Source organism: Limanda limanda, chromosome 13, assembly GCF_963576545.1.
Source record: "Limanda limanda chromosome 13, fLimLim1.1, whole genome shotgun sequence".
Lineage (NCBI taxonomy): Eukaryota > Metazoa > Chordata > Actinopteri > Pleuronectiformes > Pleuronectidae > Limanda > Limanda limanda.
In genome coordinates, this window is record NC_083648.1 from 13,639,130 (window position 1) to 13,665,127 (window position 25,998).

The 25,998-nt window shown below is 41.8% G+C and overlaps 3 protein-coding genes and 1 pseudogene across 3 annotated transcripts; 2 read left to right on the top strand and 2 right to left on the bottom strand.

Annotated features, from left to right (window-relative positions):
- The first annotated feature begins 1,034 nt into the window (after window positions 1–1,034).
- On the top strand, window positions 1,035–2,485 carry zmp:0000001127 (interleukin-12 subunit alpha). The gene is made up of 7 exons (XM_061083605.1): window positions 1,035–1,053; window positions 1,137–1,288; window positions 1,380–1,463; window positions 1,671–1,712; window positions 1,889–1,999; window positions 2,217–2,261; window positions 2,354–2,485. The coding sequence occupies exons 1-7, from the start codon at window positions 1,035–1,037 to the stop codon at window positions 2,483–2,485; spliced, it is 585 nt and encodes a 194-aa protein (XP_060939588.1).
- A 2,430-nt stretch (window positions 2,486–4,915) lies between these two features.
- LOC133017497 (zona pellucida sperm-binding protein 3-like) lies at window positions 4,916–7,832 on the top strand (annotated as a pseudogene).
- A 2,843-nt stretch (window positions 7,833–10,675) lies between these two features.
- arl14 (ADP-ribosylation factor-like 14) lies at window positions 10,676–11,599 on the bottom strand. The gene has a single exon (XM_061084023.1). The coding sequence runs from the start codon at window positions 11,485–11,487 to the stop codon at window positions 10,882–10,884; it is 606 nt and encodes a 201-aa protein (XP_060940006.1). The 5' UTR covers window positions 11,488–11,599; the 3' UTR covers window positions 10,676–10,881.
- Window positions 11,600–18,959: 7,360 nt separating this feature from the next.
- LOC133017700 (protein phosphatase 1L-like) lies at window positions 18,960–25,432 on the bottom strand. Its single transcript, XM_061083853.1, is given in 5 exon segments — window positions 18,960–19,172; window positions 19,174–19,459; window positions 19,846–20,007; window positions 21,221–21,395; window positions 24,548–25,432. Coding segments are annotated over 5 exon segments (1,089 nt in total). The 5' UTR covers window positions 24,947–25,432; the 3' UTR covers window positions 18,960–19,105.
- Window positions 25,433–25,998: the final 566 nt, after the last annotated feature.

The following is a 25,998-nucleotide window of genomic DNA, read 5'->3' on the forward strand; positions in this document are numbered from 1 at the left end:
TAAACTAATCAAACACATTCCTGCAGAGGCCTTGAGGCTCTCAGGTCAAACAACTATGAGACAAGACTTTGGTTATTATATACACAATAATATAAAGATTAACTCCCAAATTCCTTAATAGTAAATGTGATGTAAAATATAATTGAAACACAAATAACTACTTGCCTGCTGGGTATTGTTGCTGGTTGCACCTCCAAAAGTATCTTTAAGTTAATTTTTTCATTAGAAGCTGAAGTCTCATTCGTATATTGACAGAATTAATTTTACAATTAAAAAAACGAGGGTAACAATGGTACCCAGAGAGTGCATACCTCCACTCATTGACCCTTTAAATTTGGCAGATAGTTTAAATGAAACTTTTTAAATCAAGATCTCTGCAAATGTTTTTTTAAGTTGAAAAAAACCCTATCTTGCCATGTTAAAGAAACATGATCTGCCCCCTGATCTGAATCTGCAACAAAATGTAATAGGTTCTTCCTTTATGTACCTATCAAACAAAAAAACATTCACACAGAAGAAAACATAAACTCCTTGACACCAGTGATCATTTTAATGATTCATAATAATGGTTAGGTTTGAAAGTTTTTATTAAAAAAGCAACCTTTACCAAATTTTTGATCCTTTACAAACTGTTGTCAATCAGTTTTTTTTTACTGTAACACATACTGTAAATAATAATAAATGTCTTTGTTTTTGACTATTGCACCATTGGTCAATCATCTTAGGCATTTACAGAACAACATACATGCTGCTTTCACTCTCCAACATAGAAACGTCAACAAAGAACAGTCACCAGTGTAAATCTGCATGGGAACCTCAGGATAGATGTAGCGGCTGTGGTAATTCCAGTTTCATCGAAGCGCTTGGTGGTATAGTGTGGGGGAAAAGAAAATGACACAGCCTTGACTTTGCTCTTTCATTTACAGTAGGGTGTGAATGTGCTGCTTAAATGTGAGGGAAATCCCTACATCATCCTGAGTATATAACACCATCAACAACATCTCAGTTCATTCAAAGTCACAGTTGTAGAAAACATGCCGATCACCAAGCTCTGTGAGTAGAATATCCACAGACTGAACAAGGCTTTACAAATTCAAGATTTAATTAATAACATCAGTTTTCTCTCTTCTTGACAGACATCCCTGCTGCACTCCTGCTCCTCGTGCTCAGCTGTCCTCTGTGGCACGTCGGCCAGTCTCTGCCGATGATGGGTAAAGGACCGGTGACCGACTCCTGCGTCTCACATGCACGGACGCTGCTACTGAACATCACTGATGTTCTTGCACAGGTACGCACATGAAGCTGAATGAAGATTCATTTCTGTATCATTATCTTTAATTCACAGATTTAACGAAACAGCTCTTTCCTTGTCTTAAAAGGACCTGTTCAATGGGACTGAATGCTCAAAGCGTGGTGTGGAGCTGAACATGGCGACTGATACACCATCTGTGTGTGCACCAAAGGTACATGATGAAAGCTCTATAAAACAAAAAGAATATTCTGAAATCAAAACCATGATAGTAAAACAAATAACAGTACAATATTCCAAAGTGTTGCTGCTTGTGTAACGCTGTATTATGTCCCAATACAATTCACTTTTGGTAAATATTCGGTAGCTTTGCCTGTACATTTTAATGCAATAATTAAAATGAACTCTGATTGTTCCACAGGGATCAACATGCACTGGAACCACTAAAGCAGAGTTTGATCAGGTAGGTCAAGTTGTGCTACTTTAAGAATAACTTAACCTATTCCCATCCTTAATTAAAAAGTAAAATATATTATTTCTACATGATGTTATAATGATTATTAAGTGTTATAATGATTGTGATTATTATGATTATGATTATTATATTGTTTGTTACAACACGTTGTCTTGTTTTGCTAGAAATCATGTCTGGAAAACATCGGGGAGGATTTGCGTCACTACTACAAATTTCTCGCAGCTCATCCGAAGGGTTTGCTTGAGCTAACTGTTCAGCTCAGAGTCCTCATGGAGGTAACTCAACCTGTAGTATTTTAGCACCACGTCCCATTCTGCTCAGATCTGTTTTTAATTAGATTTCATGTGAAAAGTTACAAGGAAATATAGTTTAGAGATGCTACAACCGAGAGGTTTCAAGTTGAATCTCCACAGTGCTAATCCTCACAACAGCAGCTCTTGTCCTATTTGTCACACAGTTAAGTGATAAACGTGAATCCTTTGCTCCAAACAGAACTGCTTCCCGTGGTCTCTGTCCACAGACTTGGCCTCAAAACAGGTAAGTGATGCTTTTCACTGACGCAGACTTGTTGAAATAACATGTTTATATTGTATAACTGTAAAAATCCTTCCTTGTCATCCTTCATCAAGGCTCCTACTGACAGTCCGAGCACCTTCGATGAAAGACTGAGCCTCTGCAAAGTGCTGAAGGGCTTCCACGTCCGCACCATCACTATCAACAGGGCCCTCGGGTACATGAACTCCGGGGAACACACTAAATAAATTCTCTGTAGTGCTTTGACACAATGAGAGTTTCAAAAAGCTACACACAGGACCACTTTAGTTACATAAGCTACAGTAATAGATTGTGTCCCATTTTAGTTGTGAGAGAAAATACTATAACTTCTTAAAAGTGCCTATTTATTTTCTTATCTAATTGTTTAATTTATATCTTACATCAAGATGATGTGTTAAAGTACTTTTTTTAGAAAGTGTATAAACAGATTTTATACTATTTATAAAAATGTTGGGCTATTTATTTTCAACTATTTATTGTTGGTATTCACTTGGTTCTGAGAATCATGAAATAAAAATTGTTTTCTTGCATAAATCCTGCTGCTGTCTCGTTCATTTGTTCAATATTTTTACTTCAATTCCAGGAGATGTTTCACTTTGAGAAAATTTTAGTTACATCGTCACAGAAAGTATTGTTCACATTGAGTTATCCGGCTTTACTTCGTTTAAGTACAACTGATAAACAAAAATATAATATGTGTGTTTAGAAGGAAAGAACCAATTTTAATGATCCTGAATTCCTTAAGATTTGATTTTCTTTTTTTGCTACTAGACATTGAGAGCGTACCGAGTGTATTTAACTGGTTTCAACTCAACCCGAGCATCTAAGTCTTCTGAGAATCATTAAGCACCAACAAAATGCAGGAGGGTGTTATTGTTCATTTTGAAAACCCACTGATGATTATCAACAAGTTCAAGTGAAGGTTAACTTTTACTGTCATTCATCCCCATACAAATTAAACAGCTGAACAAAATGGTGTTTCTCACAGGCCAAAGTGCAAAAATAGTAACTACAAAGTTGTGTGTTGCACAGGACTTTTAAGTCGTAGTGATTTTTATAATAATTTATTGGAAAGCCTCTTAACGCTGCTTCTAATGTTATTGTTATAAAAGGGAAAAAAGGGATCATACAAATAATGCAGTATATTTATTTGATATTTAGTGGATATATAATATTTATTATTCAATATTATATTATTCAATTAATAGTATATAACTTACTATCAGGTAAATAACGTTAGTAAAAAATAATTGTATATACAGAAGGAATTGAGAGTCAGTCACAGTAAATATAGTAAGTGTCAGCTACGTCAAGTACTGCAAGATGAAAGTAAAACATTGTTATTTTGTATGGCTGAGAACAATGTTTTGAAAGTGTGTGTAAGCAGTGTGAGGTATTCATAAAACCTTACCAAAAGTGAAAACCAGGAGCACAACTGACATTTGTGGCTGCATGAGGTTGAGAGCGACCTCTGACGTTGTTACCACAGAAAACAGATGACACCATTTCCTGAAGTGGTGGATCAGAATCCCACACAAAGACACATATACAATACATGATCTTCTAATGTAAATACTGTAATATTGTATAGTCTGTATGTTTACATATTCTTATTCAGCGTCTTTTATATATCGTATTATAATGCACATGTTTTATAAAACCTTTTGTTTATTTACACTCATAAGTTTTTTTTCTATTCGTTGTTAATGTCTTGATCTTTATATATTGCTATTGTTGGCTGGAGCAACTGTAACAAAACCCAATTTTCCCCTGGGGATCAATTAAGTATTTTTGAATCTGATACATTTGGAGGGGAAAAAAAATGTAATAGCACCATTCTGGGATGTTACCACACTGTCACTGGTATTTCAGAAAGCCTATCATACAAGTTAAAATGTTATTAAGTTAATAAGCTAAGTTAAATCAAGTTTAGTTCGATTAACAGAGGGATGATATATTTGTTATTTTTTCAACAAAGAAATTATACCTACTTGATGAGTTCTTTGTTGAAATCAACCTACTTGATAAAAATATATTTTCACTGTATTATTATTGAATTATATTTCTTTTTTCTGGTCTATTGTATTTTATACCTTTAATTGATCTCTTGTTTACCTAATTCTGACAATCTGCTATACTGTGACAAGTGAACTTTCCTGGAATCAATCAAATGAATATTACCTTACCTTAATTTACCAAAGCATACCTTATTTGATCTTATCTTAGTCCAAAAGGCTCAGATCAGGCCAACAGACATTTGTCTCTTTGTGACTCATCCTCACACACGTTGACCTACATATAAAGTGAGAACAGAATGAACTGATAAACAGTTACAGTGACATCTAGTGGAAAACAGCACACACCACATGTAGATCAACCAAAGAACCACAATATAAACAAACGGTATAAACAGTCACGTGTAGCCTGTATAATATTATAGATGTATATAAACATGAATGAATAACTTTGCTGTCTGCTGAATCAACTAACACAGTCATATTGATGTGCAGTTTCCTGTGTGCTTGGTGGCTCAGACCAGACCAGGTGTGTGTGAGTGGCTCAGCTCAATCAGGGGAAGTGACTTAAACCCGAGCTCGTGTGTGAGCGCTTGTCTTCCAGAGCGTTCGAGCCCGAGGATGGAGCCAAACCTGCGGACAACCACTGCCTCGTCTCCCTGGTGGATCATCGTGGTCCTCATCTCAGTCTCCACACTCACACAGAGCCGGTTGGTGCAGAACACCAGCCCCACCTGGACACCCAGCTACACCTGGACAACTAACCCCACCTGGACACCCAGCTACACCCGACAGCAGCAGCAGCAGCAGAGCCCGGAGCTCGGAGCGAGGCCTCGGCCTGTGGTGCTCCGGTGCCACCCGGACTCCATGGAGGTCGTGGTGCAGGCGGACTTGTTTGACACGGGTCTCCAGGTGGACGGCAGACACCTGCGGCTTGGTTCGGACCCAGCAGCCGAGTACAGTGCGTGTAGCGCGGCCCCGTCAGGAGAGGCTGAATTCACCATCCGGGCCCATCTCATGGACTGTGGCACAAAACTCTCAGTAAGCTTCGTGCTGTGTTTCTGGACATCCAAGTGTGGGTGTAATTAGCCACTGACACTTTTATTAACATCAAGATAAAAATTCTGATTAGGAACTATTGATAATTGTAACGATAAACAATATTAATATATATTGAGGTTCTCATATGTTGCTATTGATGATAATTAGGGCCCGGACAGGCACTGACAGACGTGTGGCCCTATTGAAATTGTAAGGATTATCATTTTATTTTTTTTCAGGCAAATTAATTGGCTTTTTGAGGGCTTTTACATGCTCAAATTCTTACCAAAATTTGCAGAAAGTTAGAAAGTGTTGAAAATGTACGTATTCTGGAGGAATTTTCATTATTTATATTACCTGTTGCCCAGCTGTATATTTCAGACACTTTAGAATCAGCAGCTGATAAAATTACCAGTCAGTGTTCAGGTAATTAAACGTAATGTTGCAGAGTAGAAAATTCTAATAAAATGAACTCTATTCTTTTCCAGTTTACCAAAGAGAAGATCATATATTCTACTATCCTTGTCTACTCCCCTGAACCTTCCCCTGAAGGTTTGCATCGATTGGATGCTGCAACAATTCCAGTTGAATGTCATTATGAAAAGTAAGCACATTTAGACACTATGGGTTGGAGGCAGTTTGTTGCTGAGACTGAATCCTAAGAAAATGGGTTAACTTGTCTATTTCCAGGAGGTATGCTCTGGATAGCATTTCTCTGCAGCCCACCTGGATTCCTCTCGTCTCCACGACCTCGGCTGAGGACCAGATCGCTTTCAATCTGCGAATCTTGACTGGTAAAATGAGGATGTCCGTCGGAAGTATCTCATGAAACATTTGTATGAGAGATGCTTCACTTTGAATGACACAGTTTGCCATTTTATATTATTTTAGATGACTGTCAGTTTGAGAGGGCATCTTACTCCTATTTTCTGGCTGACCCCATTCACTTTGAAGTCTCGGCCAGCCTTGGTAACCACATGCCCCTGCGAGTCTATGTTGACCAATGTGTTGCCACAGCAACTCCTGATGCAGAGGCCAAAATAAAATATGGCTTTGTTGATCATTATGGGTGAGTGCCGTGACCACAGTTCACCCATTAAATACATGATTGCAGTTTAAGTCAACAGCATTTTAACTTTTTATTTTCCTTTGCTTCTACTACAGGTGCTTTACTGACGCTTACCTGACAAACTCCAGCTCCCATTTCCTACCAAGAGCTAATGAGCATCAGCTGAGATTTCAGCTGGATGCCTTCAAGTTCTACCAAGAGCCCAGCAACCAGGTTGGATACTTTTCCTGTCTGTTGTTCTATCAAAGTCTCACTCCAGTAGTTTAATACCCCCCCCCTCCCTAAAACTTTTCTTTGTTTCTCAAAGTTACATATTTAAAAGGTTTGTCATGAAAAATAATCCCCTTATTTCCTTGAATGTAACTACACCTTCCTCATTTCCTGACTGGGATGTATACACTTGCCACATTTCCTGCCCTTGCTCATTAGCATTGCAGCCGAATACAAACGAAAAATATTTTTTTTTTACATTTGAAGAAGTGATCACCAGTTACATTAATTGTATTGGTTTTTGGCAGCAAATATCCATTTGATGCCTGTAAGAATAGTTTTACTGTACTCCACACTAATGTCGCTCCCATAGGTCTACATAACCTGCTACGTGAAGGCTGTTCCTGTCACATCAACTGTCAGCGCACAAAACAGGGCCTGCTCTTTGATTGACAACAGGTAATCTGTTATACTTTTGATTTTCAAAGTTAACTATGGTCAGTTAAGTGTCACAGTATAATCTAATTAGAAAATGTCCTCCTTGTCCAGATGGAGGTCGGTTGATGGGAATGACCAGGAATGTAGAAGCTGCGATATCTCCCACCGGATCGAGGAGCCTCCACTCACAGAGACCCCCGACACTATCCCCAGCTCCCAAGCCTAGTCCAACATGATTCCACAGGAAGGTTCAGTGCAGAACATACCCGGACAACCTCCAGCCACTTACATGCGCCTGAGGCCACACAACAAACCTCTTCAATGCTCTGCTAGATTAATGGAGAGGAACAGAGCAGAAAGCAGGTGGGTACAACAGATATTACGCATACTAATTAACTTTTCAATCAATATATAAAAGTAATTCAAACTTGTGTACCATTTACATCTCACATAAAGACTCAATCCGTTTTCCTCGCCGCCAAAAATACATATCCCCTATGGACCCTTGATACAAACTAAACGGTGACATCTAAGTGATTGTTCGACAACACAAATGTTTTAATTTCAAGAGTGAATTACTCCATTAGGTGGTTTGGTTTTAAATTGTTCATTTAACTTTCAGTGCAGCTAAAAAAGCCTTTCACGTTTTTAATGACCCCTAATGTGATTCGTTTTCCAGAAAGAACTCTACAACTGGGACCCCTCACTGTGCTCCCATCCAGAAAATATGTATCAAGTCCAACAAATTCAAGAACTGTTTCACTAAACAAGACCTCCTGACACCGAGGGTGGTACACTGGAACATTAATTCCGCTGCTGTGAACGGGACACGCATCATATTTTACTGTCACCTGACTTGAAATCATTTTTCCTGGGAACTTTTCTTTCAAGAATTTCCAATCTCACCACTTTTATGTACTTCAAACTGTATTTTTGTTCCAGTTGTGTTTTCTGTAAAAATGTTAAACCCTTTTTTTTGTTTTGAATAACTGTTTTACCACATCGACCTGGTGCTTTTTCTTTTATCTGCCTCGTGTGAGAACACGATCATTTTCTCCATGATGTGATATTTGATCTTTACAAAATTCAACATCCTGTAGTTCATGGCCAAGAACTCGATATGGCCTCAGCAAACAATTTAATTTGTATTGGATTTTGAGCACTCAGACTCATTAGGCCCGAGCAGCAGAGGGATGCGTCGTGTGTTTGTGTGAAACATCCAGACGTCACCGTGTATATTCACCCAACACAGTACAGGATATTTTGAACAGAACAGTGGACATGCTATTAGGGAGTACTTCCCTCCATTACCACCCACAGCCTACTCATGTAGTCGTATAATTGATTAATCATTGTGAGGAATATATAATGGGTTCTAAAATGCTTGCTTTGCTTGCCACATCCAGTAAAATCAGACCAATTTCTTTGAAATAAAGCCCTACTGCTGCTATTCTATCAAAAGTATCCTTTTCGAGTATCTTTGTTGCTTCCCTCAGTTGTTAGTTTAAATAAAGAGTTTCGAGTTAAGAATGTGCTGTAAAACTGCTGGTTTAAATGTGTTGCTGTAGTCTAGCTATAGGTCTCAGCAAAAGCCCTCGGATACAGGGGCAGCACTTTGCACTTATAGAATCATATGAAGGCTATTAATCATCCGACATGGACGTGAACCCAAACATTGCAAGCTTTTAAGTGCTGAGCTGACTTGACCTCCTGATCCACATTAAGCAGTATTAATATTGCAAGTGGAAATGGATCTTTGTGCTGTTGCCAGGTGGAACATTTTAAGTTTAGTTGTGTCAGCACCACGGACAGTGCCCCTCGTTGTTTTCTATTCCAAGAAACAACGAGGCCTTTTAATGTCCCCTCCTGTCTTAGAATCAATCAGGGGTCATTTGTCAGAGCGTCCCCCGCGACTAAGCAATTTCCTGGGCGCCTGTCACATAATAAGCCACTGGATGTAATAACCTACTGTGTTTACGACTTGCTTGACGGCATCATTATGCCTGCTAAGTGCATACGAGTCCTGGGAAAACTGAAGTACACTTAGGAGTTAATACCAAGCTTGTTAGAGTATGTATGTGTACATTGCAAAGACGGTGCATATTCAGCTCACTGTGCTTTTGCGAACACTCGGTGTGGACTATTCAATGTGTTCGTTTCCCTTATTTGTTCCCTGTTTGTGCTTCCTGTGGTCATGCTGGGGCGCTACTGGTGGCTCTGCGTCAGCCTTCCATCCAGCGCATCTTCCAGCGAACTATCTTCAAGTGACTCGTCTCGACAGCATCCTGTTTATCCCAAACGTCTCTGCCAAGCCTCGCTGGATCATTTCCTTCTCGTTTTGAACAAACCAGCGATGTTTTTCCACCGATGCCAATTGATGGTGACGTTCACTGTTTGCTTTCTCCTTCGCACGGTTGTTTATTCCATCTTAAGATGCGGACTGAACATTTGCCGGGACGACCAGGTCTGCTGCCCGCCGGGGAACGACACCACCGGCTCCACCTGTTGCAAACAATCCGTGAATACTTACTACAGCATCGCCATGGTCACACGGAAACTTTCCGGGGTTCTCATTTTGCTTCTTCTCTTTGCTGTGGGATACTTTATCCAGAGGGTGTTGTGTACCAGATCCAGTCAGGTCACCCCGCCACCCGCCGGGCACCCAACGGGGACTACATCCCAAGAACCGCTCATAGAGGGCTGCGCCCCGGACAGCTCCATGGGTCCAGCTCCAGCAGCTGCCCAGCTGCCCACGTACGAGGAATGCAAAGGTCTGCCGACATATGAAGAGACGCTGCGGGATGATCGGAGGAGAGGACGGCCACAGACTTCTCTGGGAAAGGCCACATGACGAGGACCAAGTGGATTATACAGTACTACACATTTGAATAGTATTTTATATAATCAATGTGGATATATAGGAACCAAAACCTCCAAGGACGTTGTCTGGTATTTGCCTTCAGTCTGACGCTGTGTAAGAATTTTATTTGACGTAATATTGTATCCTTCATTGTTCCAGGCAAGGTGTCCAACCGAGTGTTCATGTTTGGCTTCATTTTTGGCAAATCTTCCTTTATTGGTGCAATAGCTTAAAATGTTGATAGATATAATGTTTCATAAATATCAATAAACCATAAATCAGACCAAGCTTGGGGTGCCAGCTCCCTTTGGTTATGCACCTTAATAAAAACTGAAATAGTAACTTTTTATTTGGTGACTGGTGGAACTGGTGGATCCTTGACAGAAACCCTAATGGGTTAAACCTTATAGGATCTTCCAATATTTATAGCTGCATATAATAGATAACCATGAAAAGGCTCCATTGTCAACATGAAAAGATCAACAACAAGGACCAAACCCGAACTTAAAAACGTGTTTCTGATTCACTTTGATTCACTATCTTTTTCAATATAGGCCTGAACTGATTAGTGAGATACCTACCACGAACTTAAGTGTGTAATGTACTTGCAGGAAGCAACATGAGATAATCGAAGTCTGTTTAATTATTGAAAGAAGATATGGACACACCAGTGAAAACCACTCCTTGTCGTACTCGACAGTTGTTTTGATACATCATGGCGTATTTTGTTTCGTGTGGTGTCCATGATACCATAACAATAGCCTTTTATTTTAATCAATGTTTATTGCAAAAGTCTATAGTTGCACTTGCGACTCTTATTTATGACTTCTTCTTTGTTCAGTTTATTGGCGGGCGATTGTTCTTATTTACAGACTGAAGCAAAATGTCACATCTCTTTAAATATCATTTGCCTTTGACATAGAGGACTTTCAATGTAAAACACAATTAACACATTTAAATAAATACAACTCAATGTCTGCTGCTTGCTTTGAGGTAGTGCACTTTATCCTTGATGTTGTCTTTCATCGCCCCGGGTTCTGATGGGAATTTGACTAGTTGGACCACTCGTCTGAAGGCCTCTTGGACTCCCACTCCCGTGGACGCCGAGCAAGGTTGGACGAACCAGTCCCGCCCGTGACACATCTTCCCCAGGTTGAACTTGTCCTTGATTTCCGTGACGGTCAGAGCTCCGTTCACGTCCTGTTTGTTGGCGAACAGAATGAGAGGACGTCCCGTCAGCTGCTCGCTCCTCAGCGTCCTGTCCAGCTCCCTGCGCGCCTCCTCCAGACGCGTCCTGTCCGAGCTGTCCACGACGAACACCACGGCCCCTGCGTCCTGGTGGAAGCTCCTCCAGTGCTCCCGCATCTTCCACTGACCCCCCACATCCCACAGGATCAGGGCGATGTTCTTCCCACTCTTTCTCGTCTCCAGCATTTCCACGTTGAAGCCGATAGTGGGCACGGTGCTGACACACGCGTCGTGCTTCAGTTTGTAGAGGAGCGTCGACTTCCCGGCGTTGTCCAGGCCCAGCAGGAGGACTTGGACCTCGGGTAGCTTGGATCCTCGAAGACCCATGGCGACGTGGAGAGGTGAAGACAATCAATTTGAGTGGGACAGTCGCATCTTCCCCTTCACAGTTCTCCTTTGACGCAATGTTTGCTTAGTGTGTTGCCCGGAGTTTAATAGATGAGCCATTAGTTCCACGCTGCTCATAACTCTGGTGCGCACAGATAAGGCGACACACCAGAGGGCAAAGTTTACACCTGAGGATATTCTTGGATTGTATGTGCTTTAATTGCCACTGTAAAACCAACATGTTCTCGATGCAGAGATTATAAAATGTTTGACATTTGCCTGAGATAGTCTACATATTCTGCTACTAAAAGCACATTGAAATTATATAAACACAATGATTTGGATTGGATATGATTAGCTGCAAACCAAAAGTTGTTATGAAATGAAACCACTGCATCAAAAATACTTCTAAGTCGAAATTAATAAACGTTAAATATGGTCTTTTCTTTCTCTTGACCAAGGAGCACAAGTATGAGATACAGTCATTAGTAGTTTCACATCTCGGTTCCATGATTTTAATTGTCAGCATCAGTGTGAGTGACAGGTAAATACGATTCACAGTTACAGCAATGAACAATGACTTCCCCCACAAAGAAAGAAACGCAGCTTAAGAGAAGTTGTGCTGGTCTCTACAATAAATAAATAAATGGATAAAGTGAGATTTAAAGTCTCTAAATGTGCATTTCAACAAACAAACACTCGTCCTCAGATCCCCCTGAGAGATTGATGTCATTCCCCAAGACTCACCCCCTCTTTTCTCTAAAACATTCTTAGGCTTTCTCACAAACAAATTGAGCCATAGACAACTGCTGTTGTGACCGGCTCAAGTTACTGTAACACATTCAAAGATGACGTATAAACTTGATCTGACCCCAGGTTATGGCATTCAAACTACCATCATTATTGCACAAATCTGTTCAAATGTAATACAAATAAAAAAATGCAAGTATAAAATGAATCGTACAAACGAAGGTTGAGTCAAATAAGACGGTGTATGGAAAATAAATAAAAGTTGTTCACACAGTCATCAAAGTGGACTGTTTACAAACCACTGGTTGGTTTACATAGCAGATTGGTTTGCTCGATACACTCAGAAGTATGGGCCTAAACATCTGCCGATACCAACTCCACATCTTTTATTTGATCTCGTCCACATAAATCTGAAAATACATTGTGTTTTCACTCCTATTAACGCATGTTTCAAACAAGGCATGACGCATGACGCACGGTGCCTCTCCTCGTCTTCTTCCAGTCCAACAATGAGCCATCAGACTAAATCAGTGATTCCCAGGGGTCAGTCCGACAACTCTTCCATGTCGCAGAGACGATTTAAATCCACCTCAACTCGTGGAGGCGCAACAGCACAGGAGCTGAAGTCATCCGCATCCCACTTCGCCAAAGCGGAATGACGCACACGGTGCATCCAACCATGGGGGTGCTTGACTTTACCCCCATCCATGAATTCCGTTTTAATTCCACTTCATTTTTTAAAAACCAATCCATCAAGATCTGGTCCAGTTCTGTCCCGGCTTGACCCACACGCCGCCGGTGGGGTTGTCCATCACGTACACCAGGCCGGCTGCGTCCCGGCGGCTCTGCAGGGGCCACGGAGGAGGTGCTGACTTCTCCAGAGCCCGGGCGGTGGAGCGAGGAGAGACCGACTGACCGGTCCACTTCTTCTGGATGTGAACCACAGAGTCGGTTCTGTGATACAGGTCCTCTGAGCCAACGCGGTGGAAAATCACTCTCGCTTCCATGGAGGATTTAGAGCCTTGCTGTCCCATAATGTCACCTCAAAATAAAACAACCTGAAGGGAAAAGGAAAAAACAAACCACTTTCTCTTTTTTGCTTATTTGAGAGTTGGCTGGATTACAACGTTCTTCCACTCCTGCCTACGCGCACTTGCCTCACTTATAAAGTGCCAGACCAATTTTAAATAACTAAATGGTTCCAGTAAAGCTGTTCTGTGACGCACTTGACTTTATCGGTAACAGACACTTGAATGTCGCGACATGGTCTCGAACATTTGGATCAGTCCGATGTATTCTGAGCACATGCACCTGCTGCAGAGCGTCAGTGAACCTGGCACCAGAGTGCGCGTCAGGCACAAGTGCGCCACCGTGCGGAGGCTGCAGCGGTGTTGAGTTGCTTTGCAGCATCATGTCCCGGGGAAGATATGTGTGTGGCCGGACAGTGGCATCCCAGAAACGCTCTGGAGACGTCATGTGCTAATTCTGATGTCATCGCCTAATGTCTGATGATTGTTGATCGCTCAGTGATTCAGGCCACAAGGCTTCTCAGAGTTCAGAGCCATGAATGGTAAAGATGTATTCGAATTCCTGGAGAAGTGATAGAAAGCAAGAACATCTCTTAGTTCTATACGCATGTAATCTTATTGTGCCCTTAAGCAAGGCACCTCAGCAGGTGTGTGTGTCAAACTGCACATAAATTGCATGGATTAAAAAGTGCAATATAGGCCTATAGTGGGAATAAATTAAACCAGATATAATCAAATTAGCTGAGTGTTGATATCCACATTTTCTGATGCTGCTCTCTTTTTATGCTGTTATTATGTTATGTGAATAATGTGTCTTGGGCAATATTTTAAAGTAATCTAAGGAGTTCTGAATTTGGCTCCCAAGTGCTCCTGTGACGTGTATAATGGAAAAATACAAATGAATCAGAATCTGAAAATGTCACCAGTGAGCATGCATTTACTAAAGCCACATCTTTTTCATAATACAAACTAAAGGTAGGAAACAGATTTCAGATTGAAGAGTTTAATATAGATTGTTTTTCCCATACAGAAATTCTCAACACATAACCGTCCCTATGAAACACAGACTGCATCTCAGGTTAACTTGATCTGTTTTATTATAAACTTCTGCTCATACACAGAAGGACAAAAAAATGAGTAGACAGAACACTGATATGACACATCCAGAAACTCAACAATAAATAAGGCCTTAGAGAAACCGTTCAAAAAAAACCAAAAGCTTCTCCCAACTGATGTAAATAAGGTCATGGTACACATTGTTAAAAACGGAACTTATAGTAACTCAGTAATGGTTTACTGTAACCTTCCTCGACAGGATGTCGATGACAGTGGGTGTGTTGCGTCTGAGAGCATATCATATTTCTGCCTATACTGGCACTCCAGCTGCAGCTGTGCAGAACACGATGTGTCATGTTTAAGTCATTTTCTCATGGCGGCAGAGACGTGCAAGCCTGTCGCACGTGCTCCTCAGGTCAAAGGCGCCCACCAGTGTCCATTGAAGCGTTTTGTTGGCGAACACGCATACGCCAAAGCACATGCCCTGATGCAGATAGCTCGAAGTCACTTCGCGTTAGCTCCATAATCAAGAGGTGAGGGTCAGCATCTACATACATTAAAACCCTCCTGAGGATATACAGTATTTACACTGGCTGATATGTAATAAGAATTCACCATTCCAAAAAAATAAACATCTGAAAGGAGAATTGTTTGTCAGAACTCTATGTGTTTGTGTTCATACGAGCGTGTTGCATGTTCCGACCCATTATCTAGCTTTTACGATTCACTGGTCTCGTGCAGACTTGAAAGGTAGCGTAAAAATGTACAGTTTCAGCCTCCATGACAAATTGTTTTAATGGTGATTATTCATTGGCGTGGGTGGTTCAACAGCCACCTATCAAGGGTGCATGGGACGGGTCTCTGACACTCAGTTAGACTATAAGTGTAGCATCAGATAAAGTTGGATAAAGGTAGGCATCCACTGGAGTTTTTTTTTTTATTTTCACAATTTTTCCCCAGGTCTGCCATGTGGTATGTTAAACAAACATTATTATCAAAATGCAGCAAGCAGTGCGTTCTTTGCAAATTATCGTCATTCTCAGTAGCTTCCTGGAGTTGCACAGTAACTCTTGCGCAGGCACTAGTTGGAGCCTTGTGTGTCGAAGCCTCCAGTGGAGCAGTACCATCCATGTGCAGTAAACAGTAGTAAATCAATCACAGTCTGTAGTGCGCTGGTTGAGAGAAAACCCCTGTGTGGTGTGGTGTGGGTTTGACCGGCGTTTAAATGCATCTGCAGTGTTGGAGAACTGCATTTCAATAGGTCATTAAGTTGGTAGATGGTCATTGGGTCTATAATGTATTTACACGTCCTCACCTCAATTAGAAACCTGCAAATCAAACAAAACCTTATTTTTAGTGTTTGCATGTGTTTGTCTGTATATACGTGTGTGTGTGTGTGTGTGTGTGTGTGTGTGTGTGTGTGTGTGTGTGTGTGTGTGTGTGTGTGTGTGTGTGTGTTTGTTTGTGTGTGTGTGTGTGTGTGGTGTAACGGATCGAGAGACTCTTCCCCCCACCGGAGTGTTGTTTAACAGCCGTCGCCGGATGATGACGTAGAGAGTGACGTCAAGCCTATTTATTGGTGGAGAATGAGTCGCAAGAGAGAGGAGAAAGCGGAAGTGCGGTGCGTGGCGAGAGCGGAGGAAGCCGGCAAAACAGCGAGACCACTACAGCTGAGGAAGTAAAAAAGAGGCAGTGGAAACCTTCGAAACACATTTTTCAAACCTTGGGACTGAAATTGAGAAGGTGGAGATGTCTGGCGGCCGCGGACACGAAGAGCTGTTTGACAGTATTTTCCTCGCGGATGAAAGGTTCCGAGGGGAGGGCTACAAGGAGGGATTTGAAAGAGGAAAATGCAGAGGATTGCAGGAGGGCCATAGACATGGGGCCTCTCATGGGGCCAAGTTGTCAACTGAAATTTCCTTCTATTATGGGTTCGCCATCACATGGAAGTGCCTTCTCCAAAATAAAACAGATGTCAAATCAAGAAAGCGTATAAAAACTCTGGAGGCTCTCTTGGGTTTAATCCAAAACTCTTCTCACAATGATCCACAGTCTGCGACACTACAGGAGGAAATGGAGAAGCTTCGGGCCAAGTTCAGACAGGTCTGCTCGATGTTGAATGTCCCAACTGACTTCAAGGATCACATCAAAACCTCCCAAGGGACTTCTTTCTGAATCACTCTTGATCGTGATGATGATGAGGAGGAGCTGAGAGGACACCTGCAATCCGAACATTATTTTCATCCCCTTTTGGATGTGGACTATTTGAGTTTTGACATTTCTATTTTTCTGGGACATATCCTGAAGTGGACTCTTTTTGTTGGAGTTTGTTTATTGTTTTTCGAATGGATCTAATTTATGTTTACGTCTCTTCATAAAAAATAAATAAGAGACCCATGATTCAATACTTGTACATGTCCTGTGTGTTTACAATATGTATAGTTAAAAGTCATATATGATATGACTTTTAACTATTTATATTTTGATAAGTTTCCTTTTGGTTATATGTGAGAATAACCTTTGTGTGGCTTAGTTAATTAATGTAAATAAATTATTGTCAGGGCTCTCCCTGGCTGGCACCCCAGAAAGAAAAAATAAACTACACAACTAGTAAACTTATGCCGTTAATTGAGTTGCTTTGTCACAATTATTTTTGAAACTACTCTTATTTACTGTCCACACTCCACTGCACTGCAGCTTGACCTTTAAAATGTGAATCATTGATTTCTTTAGGAAGAAAAGTGCAAAATCAATGGTACAAATCACAAATGATACTGACGAGAACCGCAGGTCAAGAGGTCATTGCTTAATAAAAGTGTTGGAGCTGTGGGCCAATAGTAGGTCAAGCATTATGCATACAATATAATGAAAAATGTACTATTACTAATAATAATCAACAATGAAAACTATAGGCCAACAAAAGGATTCTATTTTTTAAAGTAATCTAGGGAGTTCTGAATTTGGCTCCCAAGTGCTCTGTGACGTGTATAATGGAAAACTACAAATGAATCAGAATCTGAAAATGTCACCTGTGAGCATGCATTTACTAAAGCCACATCTTTTTCATAATACAAACTAAAGGTAGGAAACAGATTTCAGATTGAAGAGTTTAATATAGATTGTTTTTCCCATACAGAAATTCTCAACACATAACCGTCCCTATGAAACACAGACTGCATCTCAGGTTAACTTGATCTGTTTTATTATAAACTTCTGCTCATACACAGAAGGACAAAAAAATGAGTAGACAGAACACTGATATGACACATCCAGAAACTCAACAATAAATAAGGCCTTAGAGAAACCGTTCAATAAAAAAAAAAAGCTTCTTCCAACTGATGTTAATAAGGTCATGGTACACAATGCTAAAAACTGAACTTATAGTAACTCAGTAATGGTTTACTGTAACCTTCCTCGACAGACTGTCGATGACACTGGGTGTGTTGCGTCTGAGAGCATTTCATATTTCTGCCTATACTGGCACTCCAGCTGCAGCTGTGCAAAACACGATGTGTCATGTTTAAGTCACATTCTCATGGCGGCAGAGACGTGCAAGCCTGTCGCACATGCTCCCCAGGTCAAAGGCGCCCACCAGTGTCCATTGAAGCGTTTTGTTGGCGAACACGCATACGCCAAAGCACATGCCCTGATGCAGATAGCTCGAAGTCACTTCGCGTTAGCTCCATAATCAAGAGGTGAGGGTCAGCATCTACATACATTAAAACCCTCCTGAGGATATACAGTATTTACACTGGCTGATATGTAATAAGAATTCACCATTCCAAAAAAATAAACATCTGAAAGGAGCATTATTTGTCAGAACTCTATGTGTTTGTGTTCATACGAGCGTGTTGCATGTTCCGACCCATTATCTAGCTTTTACGATTCACTGGTCTCGTGCAGACTTGAAAGGTAGCGTAAAAATGCAGTTTCAGCCTCCATGACAAATTGTTTTAATGGTGATTATTCATTGGCGTGGGCGGTTCAACAGCCACCTATCAAGGGTGCATGGGACGGGTCTCTGACACTCAAGAGTTAGATTATAAGTGTAGCATCAGATAAAGATGGATAAAGGTAGGCATCCACTGGAGTTTTTTTTTTTTATTTCCACGATTTTTCCCAGGTCAGCCATGTGGTATGTTAAACATACATTATTATCAAAATGCAGCAAGCAGTGTGTTCTTTGCAAATCATCGTCATTCTCAGTAGCTTCCTGGAGTTGCACAGTAACTCTTGCGCAGGCACTAGTTGGAGCCTTGTGTGTCAAAGCCTCCAGTGGAGCAGTACCATACATGTGCAGTAAACAGTAGTAAATCAATCACAGTCTGTAGTGCGCTGGTTGAGAGAAAACCCCTGTGTGGTGTGGTGTGGGTTTGACCGGCGTTTAAATGCATCTGCAGTGTTGGAGAACTGTATTTCAATAGGTCATTAAGTTGGTAGATGGTCATTGAGTCTATAATGTATTTACGCGTCCTCATCTCAATTAGAAACCTGCAAATCAAACAAAACCTTATTTTTAGTGTTTGCATGGGTTTGTCTGTATATGTGTGTGTGTGTGTGTGTGTGTGTGTGTGTGTGTGTGTGTGTGTGTGTGTGTGTGTGTGTGTGTGTGTGTGTGTGTGTGTGTGTGTGTGTGTGTGTGTGTGTGTGTGTGTGTGTGTGTGTGTGCACTTGATAAAAGTCCAGTCCTCAGTGTCTTCTTCTGATGTTGCTGCTCCAAAGATGAGAGGGAAAAAAAAAAAGTAACAGAAAACACTGATTGCAACGTGAGCTCTAGACTCAACCTACTGCCCCTTCTTGCTGCTCTTGCCGGCTCCACTCTTGAATTTCACCACCATGACGGTAATGTTGGGGGCAGCCGCGGTAGAAGGACTGAAGGACGATGCTCTTGGCGCCGAAGTGAGGCTCGTCCAGGCGCTCGCGGACGAACCGGACGGCCTCCTCGTTGCTGAAGGCGTCCCACAGGCCGTCGGAGGCCAGGATCATGAACTCCGGCTGCAGTTTGTCCAGGTCAAAGGTCATGACGTCCGGGTCGGGGATGACCACGTTGAGGTTTTTCAGTGGGTAGTCCCCGAGAGAGCGGGACATCGCCAGGATTCCCTGCACTCTCCAGGAGCCGTTGAAACTGATGAAACCTCCTGGAAATGAAGATTAAAATGAATGAATGTGTAAAGACAATGAAAATAAATCACAGACTGTTTTGAGTCTTCGTTTGACCAATGAGAAAACTTCTGTCTAACTGCTGTGCGAGTGTTACGAAAGCTGAGTGTGTAGTAGCTACTGCTCTAAGACTCAATTGAATTGAGGTAACACAGGCTATCTTGAGAAAATCCTTTGATCACATAGATTAGGTATCTATTTCTGACACTGTGCTTAATACAATGCTGTACCTAAATAGACCAGCAGGAGACAGTCAAGAGCCCTGATAATCCTGCACTACACATACCTGTGCAGATCCAATATACAGGGATGTTTAGTGCAGGTGTACGCTTTACATTTCAGTATTTTTTGGTCCCCTACGTACCTGCCCTCTTGATCCTCTTGCGTTCTTTGAGCTGATAGGGTTTGTGATCATGTGAAAGTGCAACAGCGTTCCCGTCTTTGTCGCACAGCACGCCGCGAGAGTCTCCAACGTTGGCCACCGTGAGTTCCCTGTCCGACAGCAGCGCCACCAGACACGTTGTTCCTGCCAGAGAGACAGAAAGAGAAAAATTAAAGGGAAGGAAAAAGTAGAGGGCGCTGTTAGATTTAGACTTCTGGGAGCGTTGGCATCTGGTATATTTATTATGATTATTAATTGAGTTGCTTTGTCACAATTATTTTTGAAACTACTCTTATTTATTTACTGTCCACACTCCACTGCACTGCAGTAATATGTGATGCAACATAGGGCAGCTTGACCTTTAAAATGTGAATCATTGATTTTTTTGGAAGAAAAGTGCAAAATCAATGGTACAAATCACAAATGATACTGACAGGAACCACAGTTCAATAGGTCATTGCTTAATAAAAGTGTTGGAGCTGTGGGCCAGTAGTAGGTCAAGCATTATGCATACAATATAATGACAAAAAAGTACTACTACCAAACTATTACTAATAATAATCAACGATGAAAAACAATAAGCCAACAAAAGGAAACATAATCTCAAATTTATGCCGCCTACAGCAGCATTATGTTACAACACGACAGTCTCACACTTCTCAGTCTACACTTTGAGTGAAGTGCACGAAGGGATTCATTCAAGAGTTAAATGTCAGCCGGGAAACGAGAGAGAGAGAGAGAATATCATACAGGATACTGTCTGATTTGATTTGATAGCCGAGGAGCTATGAAGTACAGTGTCCTTTAAGAGGCAGGCAGCCTGAACGCAGAACGCACCAGCACTTGAAGGCATCATTTTAACGTCTCTGCTTAAGGTGAAGGAGATATGACACGGAATATTTCATGGTAATGTTGAGTGTTTTAAACGAAAATCTAGAAACACTCTGTAAGAAAGATATTTGTGTTTCTGAGATGCCTTTTCACATTTTAATTCACAACCAGAATTAGCGCCCCCACAGTTGAATGCCTCTGCCGACCTGAACAGTTTTAGTCCACCCACATTCTTTTCCATACTCACAAGAGGTCAACGTGACTTTGACTTTGGACCACCCAAATTATTGAGTTCATCTTTGAGTCCCTTGAGGTGTGAGATAACGCGTTTCATTTAGCGAAATGTGTGTTTTGTGAGGTCACAGTGACGTTGAACTTTGGCAACTAAAATCTGATCATTAATCTGAAAACCCACCTTTTCTACAAATGTTCTGATGCTGATTGTCCAACCCCCTCCCAACTGACCCCCCAACACACACACACAGCACATATTTCCCTCCCCACCACTGCCCTCTCCCCTCCTGACCTGCTTCGTCGTGGTTGACAGAGAGCTTGTCCAGAATCTCCCGATCCACGGACAGGATGCGTTGCTCCAGGATGCTGCCGTAAGTCGCGGCGCTGTCCCTCCTCTCCTTCTCGAAGGCCTGCAGCTGCTGCTTCAGGGAGTCGGGCAGGTGGGCCTTCACATAGTCAGCTGCAGCCTGGGGGGGGGGTACAGATGTTTATTTGCTGTCAAATGATTACAGGATTTTTTTGAGGAGAAGTTGAGAAAAATCTGCTTTTACGGCTGCACAAAATTATATGTTTATAGACATTTCATCACACTTTTAGATTAATTATCCTTTATAATATTGTAAAATGGGGATCTGTCTGCTGTGGTTGCCAGGTGATACGTTTCTATACAACTCTAATTAAGAAGAGTGGCTTTTTTCATTCCATAAAGCAACTGCTCTGCGCTGAATTATTGAACATCCTTTAGCCCACTTGCCCCCCCCCCCCCCCTTCACTTATCTGCTTCTTCTCTCATTTTCTCTGCCAAGATTTCCATTATGCTAATGTGGTTGAATGAAATGCAAAAATGGGGGAAATATACCATCTTATTAATATCCTGGTAGAAGCAGAATACATATACTCAAAGTTCATGTGGAAATTAGGACAGAATCGGGCCAATCAATCCACATGCTTTGCTGCAGTTTGATTTAGCAATTCTGCAACACAAGTATGTGTCTCCTTATGTTAACAAAGAATTCATTTATTATTATTTATTAAGTTATGCTCTGGTACCTTTTTCTACTTTTCATGAATATGATCATGAATTTGTGTTTCAATTAATGACTGAGCAGCACTTCCTCGATGATACTTTTGATACATTTGACTTTTTACAATAACTGAACTAACAACCACTGTGATTTCATTCAAAATGTTTATCCTGCAGCAAAGTGGAACAGGAAGTGAAGTACATTAGGGAACAAGGAGATGAAATATAATATGAGATTAATACATTACTTAGGATCATTAGAATAAAACCTCTTCCTGCTGCCCCGATCTTTAATTCCCCTTTGCTCGACAAATGCACTCATTCATTTCTTGAATTAGAAGAGAGAGAGAGAGAGATAGATAATTAGAGAGAGAGAGAGAGAGAGAATTAGCGAGATGGAGAGATAGACAGATAGATAGATAGAAAGGGAGATAGATAGATAGATAGAGCGAGAGAGAGAGAGAGAGGTTCAAGTGTAAATTTCCATTTGCAGTAAACATTTGAAAACACCAGTGTCTTTGCAGCTACAAGGCCATACAAATTTCTCAAATAATATTCAGCCCGAGGATTTAATAATGTGTATGTGATAGCTTCATAAAAAGGTAGAGTCAGTATGTGACTGTAAATTTTATTTTATACAGAAAAAGCAGAGTTAAAGCCTTTTAAAGTTGCAAACTGCTCACAGCTCCTGCTTCAGTAGCAAACTGTGTCAGTAAATCAGGATAAAAAGAGCTGCGGTATGTGCTGACTTTTACAATTCTGGGCCATTACTCACAACTAGAGATGATAAAAAAATAAATAAAGCTGTGTTTGAGAAGTTTCCTGCATAAGTTTAGAGCCAGAACAGACTGCACTGCCAGAGCAACCCGGTTTTATCTGCCCATATATTTGACTTGGCAACATCGCTTCACTTAGTGTGTTTGTGCGAATGGGTGTGTGTTTGTCTGCAGTTGTGCCAACCGGCAAACAAACACTACAAGCAAATAAACATTCTGAGCTGTTCACTTGAACATTTTTCCACCAACATTATTAACGTTGAAAGTCCTAGAGGCTAAACACAACTTTGTCAAATGAACTTTAACTTTATAGACTATAGACACTGATTTTCTGTTACTGCTCTGGAAACTGTTTATTACTGAGTATGTTTCCATATAATCATGATGAGTTCTGTGTACTGATGCTAATGACCCCGTAATAGCTGAAGGTAAATTTATTAAAATTTAATTATTAATAATAAATACATTTCTATAATTTAATTGAGTAAATTCAACTAAATAATCAAATTAAATTAAATTGTATCAATGTAATGTCAGATGGACCTATTACGTTTGAGGTAAAAAATCCAAATTTACGGTGACGACTGAAAGATGGAATTAAAATAAGATACAAGGTAAAGATAAAGGAATGTGGGATCAAGAACCACAAATGTGAATATAGACACAAAGAGAAGAAAGGGAAAAAACAGATGTCAGAAGAGAGAAAGTGTGAGAGAGAAAGTGTGAGAGAGACAGGAAGGAAAAATATTTGTTAATGGGACGGGAACTGAGTTTGTTGTCTCCCTTGCTCTCTAACTGAACACAACCACAAAAAACAAGAGTTTTTTGCTGTGTAAGGTTAAAACTGGATGCACATCATGTGTGACAGAGGAACAGCTATTTACAAACTTTTTCCACAGAGCAGTAAAAGTGCTTTAAATAAAACGAAAACAGGGTCTTCCCCCTTAAACAGTGCAGCAACTCTCTGGACTTGAGACAAATAAAGTCTGTACAGTCATCTAGAAACTGGGCTTTATGCCAGTCCCCTTAGGTTTGCAGGTTGAGGAAATATAGGTTGAATAAAAAATAAAATGTTGTGCATGAAGACATGGGCTCTAAATATGGAACTCAAGCAGTATTACACTGTGAAATTAGTCCAGAGCAGGAACCCCAGGGGACCTGGTGATAGTGACAGATGGTGCACGACATGTGGCCTGTAGGCAGCCATGAGAAACTACTGACCCTTGACAAGGCAAGGCAAGGCCACACACACGCACACGCACACACACACAGACAAACACACACACTCTTTTGTGATGAATCCCAAGTCAACTCCCTGGCAATGGCATGGAGGAGGTGTGCACACAAAAGAAGAACACAATGGTGGGGTGGGGAGGGGGAAGTGGTGCATTTGAAAAAGGGGGTGAGTATGAAGTGCTGTATCGCATGAGCCCCAATTCAAATAACTGTGTTCCCATAGTAACCAGCATCTCTATGGTGTCCAGCAGAGACTTTGTTACAGTTCTGTCATGACACTGTATATTCTGGAATGAAAAGAGACTGAAGACATATTATTTTAATATGGGGGGGTTTCTTTATTCCAGTATAAGAGAAAAGACCGTAGGCTTTCTCCAGGATGTATTTGTGTGTTCTGCCTAATCTGAATCAAAGCGATAATGAGAGCTATTGCAGCATCAGGTCTATAGGGGTGATGGGTCTGCAGTTTGTGTGTGTGTGTGTGTGTGTGTGTGTGTGTGTGTGTGTGTGTGTGTGTGTGTGTGTGTGTGTGTGTGTGTGTGTGTTGTAAGCCTGAGTAGCCTCTCCCAGTCCCGCAGCCTACCTCTCCACCGTGGCCGTCAAAAATCCCGAAGATCGACGGGTGGCTCTTGTTGGCGATGTCGGTGAGCACCTCGAACCTGTCCTCCATGTGGTCCCTGCGGCCCTGGATGGAGTACACGGCCACGTTGTTGTTCTTGAAGTCCCAGGTCTTGGAGAACTCGGCGTCCAGGATGCTGAGGCCTCCAAGCCGGTCGTTCTGCATCATCTCCGCCACTTTCCCCTTCACCATCTTCACGGCATCCCGGCTGGACTTGACGATGGTCTTCACCTCGTCCGTGTGGAAGAAGTAGCTCCACAGCGCCAGACTGATGCAGAGCAGGAACAGCGTCTCAGGCCTGAGGAGGAAATAGCGCATGATCCGACCCAGAAGAGACAAGAGCGTCATTGTGTCTCCTATCATCACACGCAGCCGAACTGTCCCTCTGTCCCTCTCTCCCTTTTGGCACAATTCACTCCATCCGCCCGGCGGGATCGTGAAGAATTCAAATCACTACCACGATGCCCGACCGGGGCTGGATCTCAACATTTACAGCGCAGCTCCGCGGAGGCCCGTCCTGTCTGCTCCCGGGACTTTTACGCACAGTGCGCGGCTGGCTGTCAGACACCGGGGCCTCATGGACTCGGTGCGATCGGTCCTATCCGCGGCCCTCTGCACATTCCCCGGGTTGAGCCGCTCTCCCCCGGCCCATTGTAGGATGGGGACACTCCGGGTAGGACCCACCTGGAACAGAGACGCGAGGGCCACCGGGGGGAAGGCGACTGTGGACGCTGCGGCTCGCTGGTGTCCTCCCTTTCCGCCGATGACCCCGTGTCTCCTCTCGGTCGGATCCGTCTCGGCTCGGTCTCTCCGCATCAACACGAGCCCGACAGTCTCTGCTAACACACCTCCATTCCCGATCCGCGTCAAAGCACCGAGAGACAGCCGGCGCTGAACCGGAAGTGGAGGGTGGTTGAATCAATAAAGCCTCGTCAACGCACCGTGCTGTACGTGGGTGCGCAGTTGAAGGACTTTATTTTGAAAGTGCAAAGCGGATGTGGAGGGTTTTGATAATGGCCAACTTGAGACTGCTCATTTTCTAACAGCAGTCGGCGCTGTCGGGTGTGCGCTGCTGCAGACCCGTAGCACACACAAGCAAAACCGTTGCGCCAATGGAGTTGGCTGCGGAATCATACCGTGACGTCATACGGTATAATCCTGCAGAGCATGCTCTTAATAAATGTGGATATCTATCTATCTATCTATCTATCTATCTATCTATCTATCTATCTATCTATCTATCTATCTATCTATCTATCTATCTATCTATCTATCTATCTATCTATCTATCTATCTATCTATCTATCTATCTATCTATCTATCTATCTATCTATCTATCTATCTATCTATCTATCTATCTATCTATCTATCTATCTATCTATCTATCTATCTATCTATCTATCTATCTATCTCAT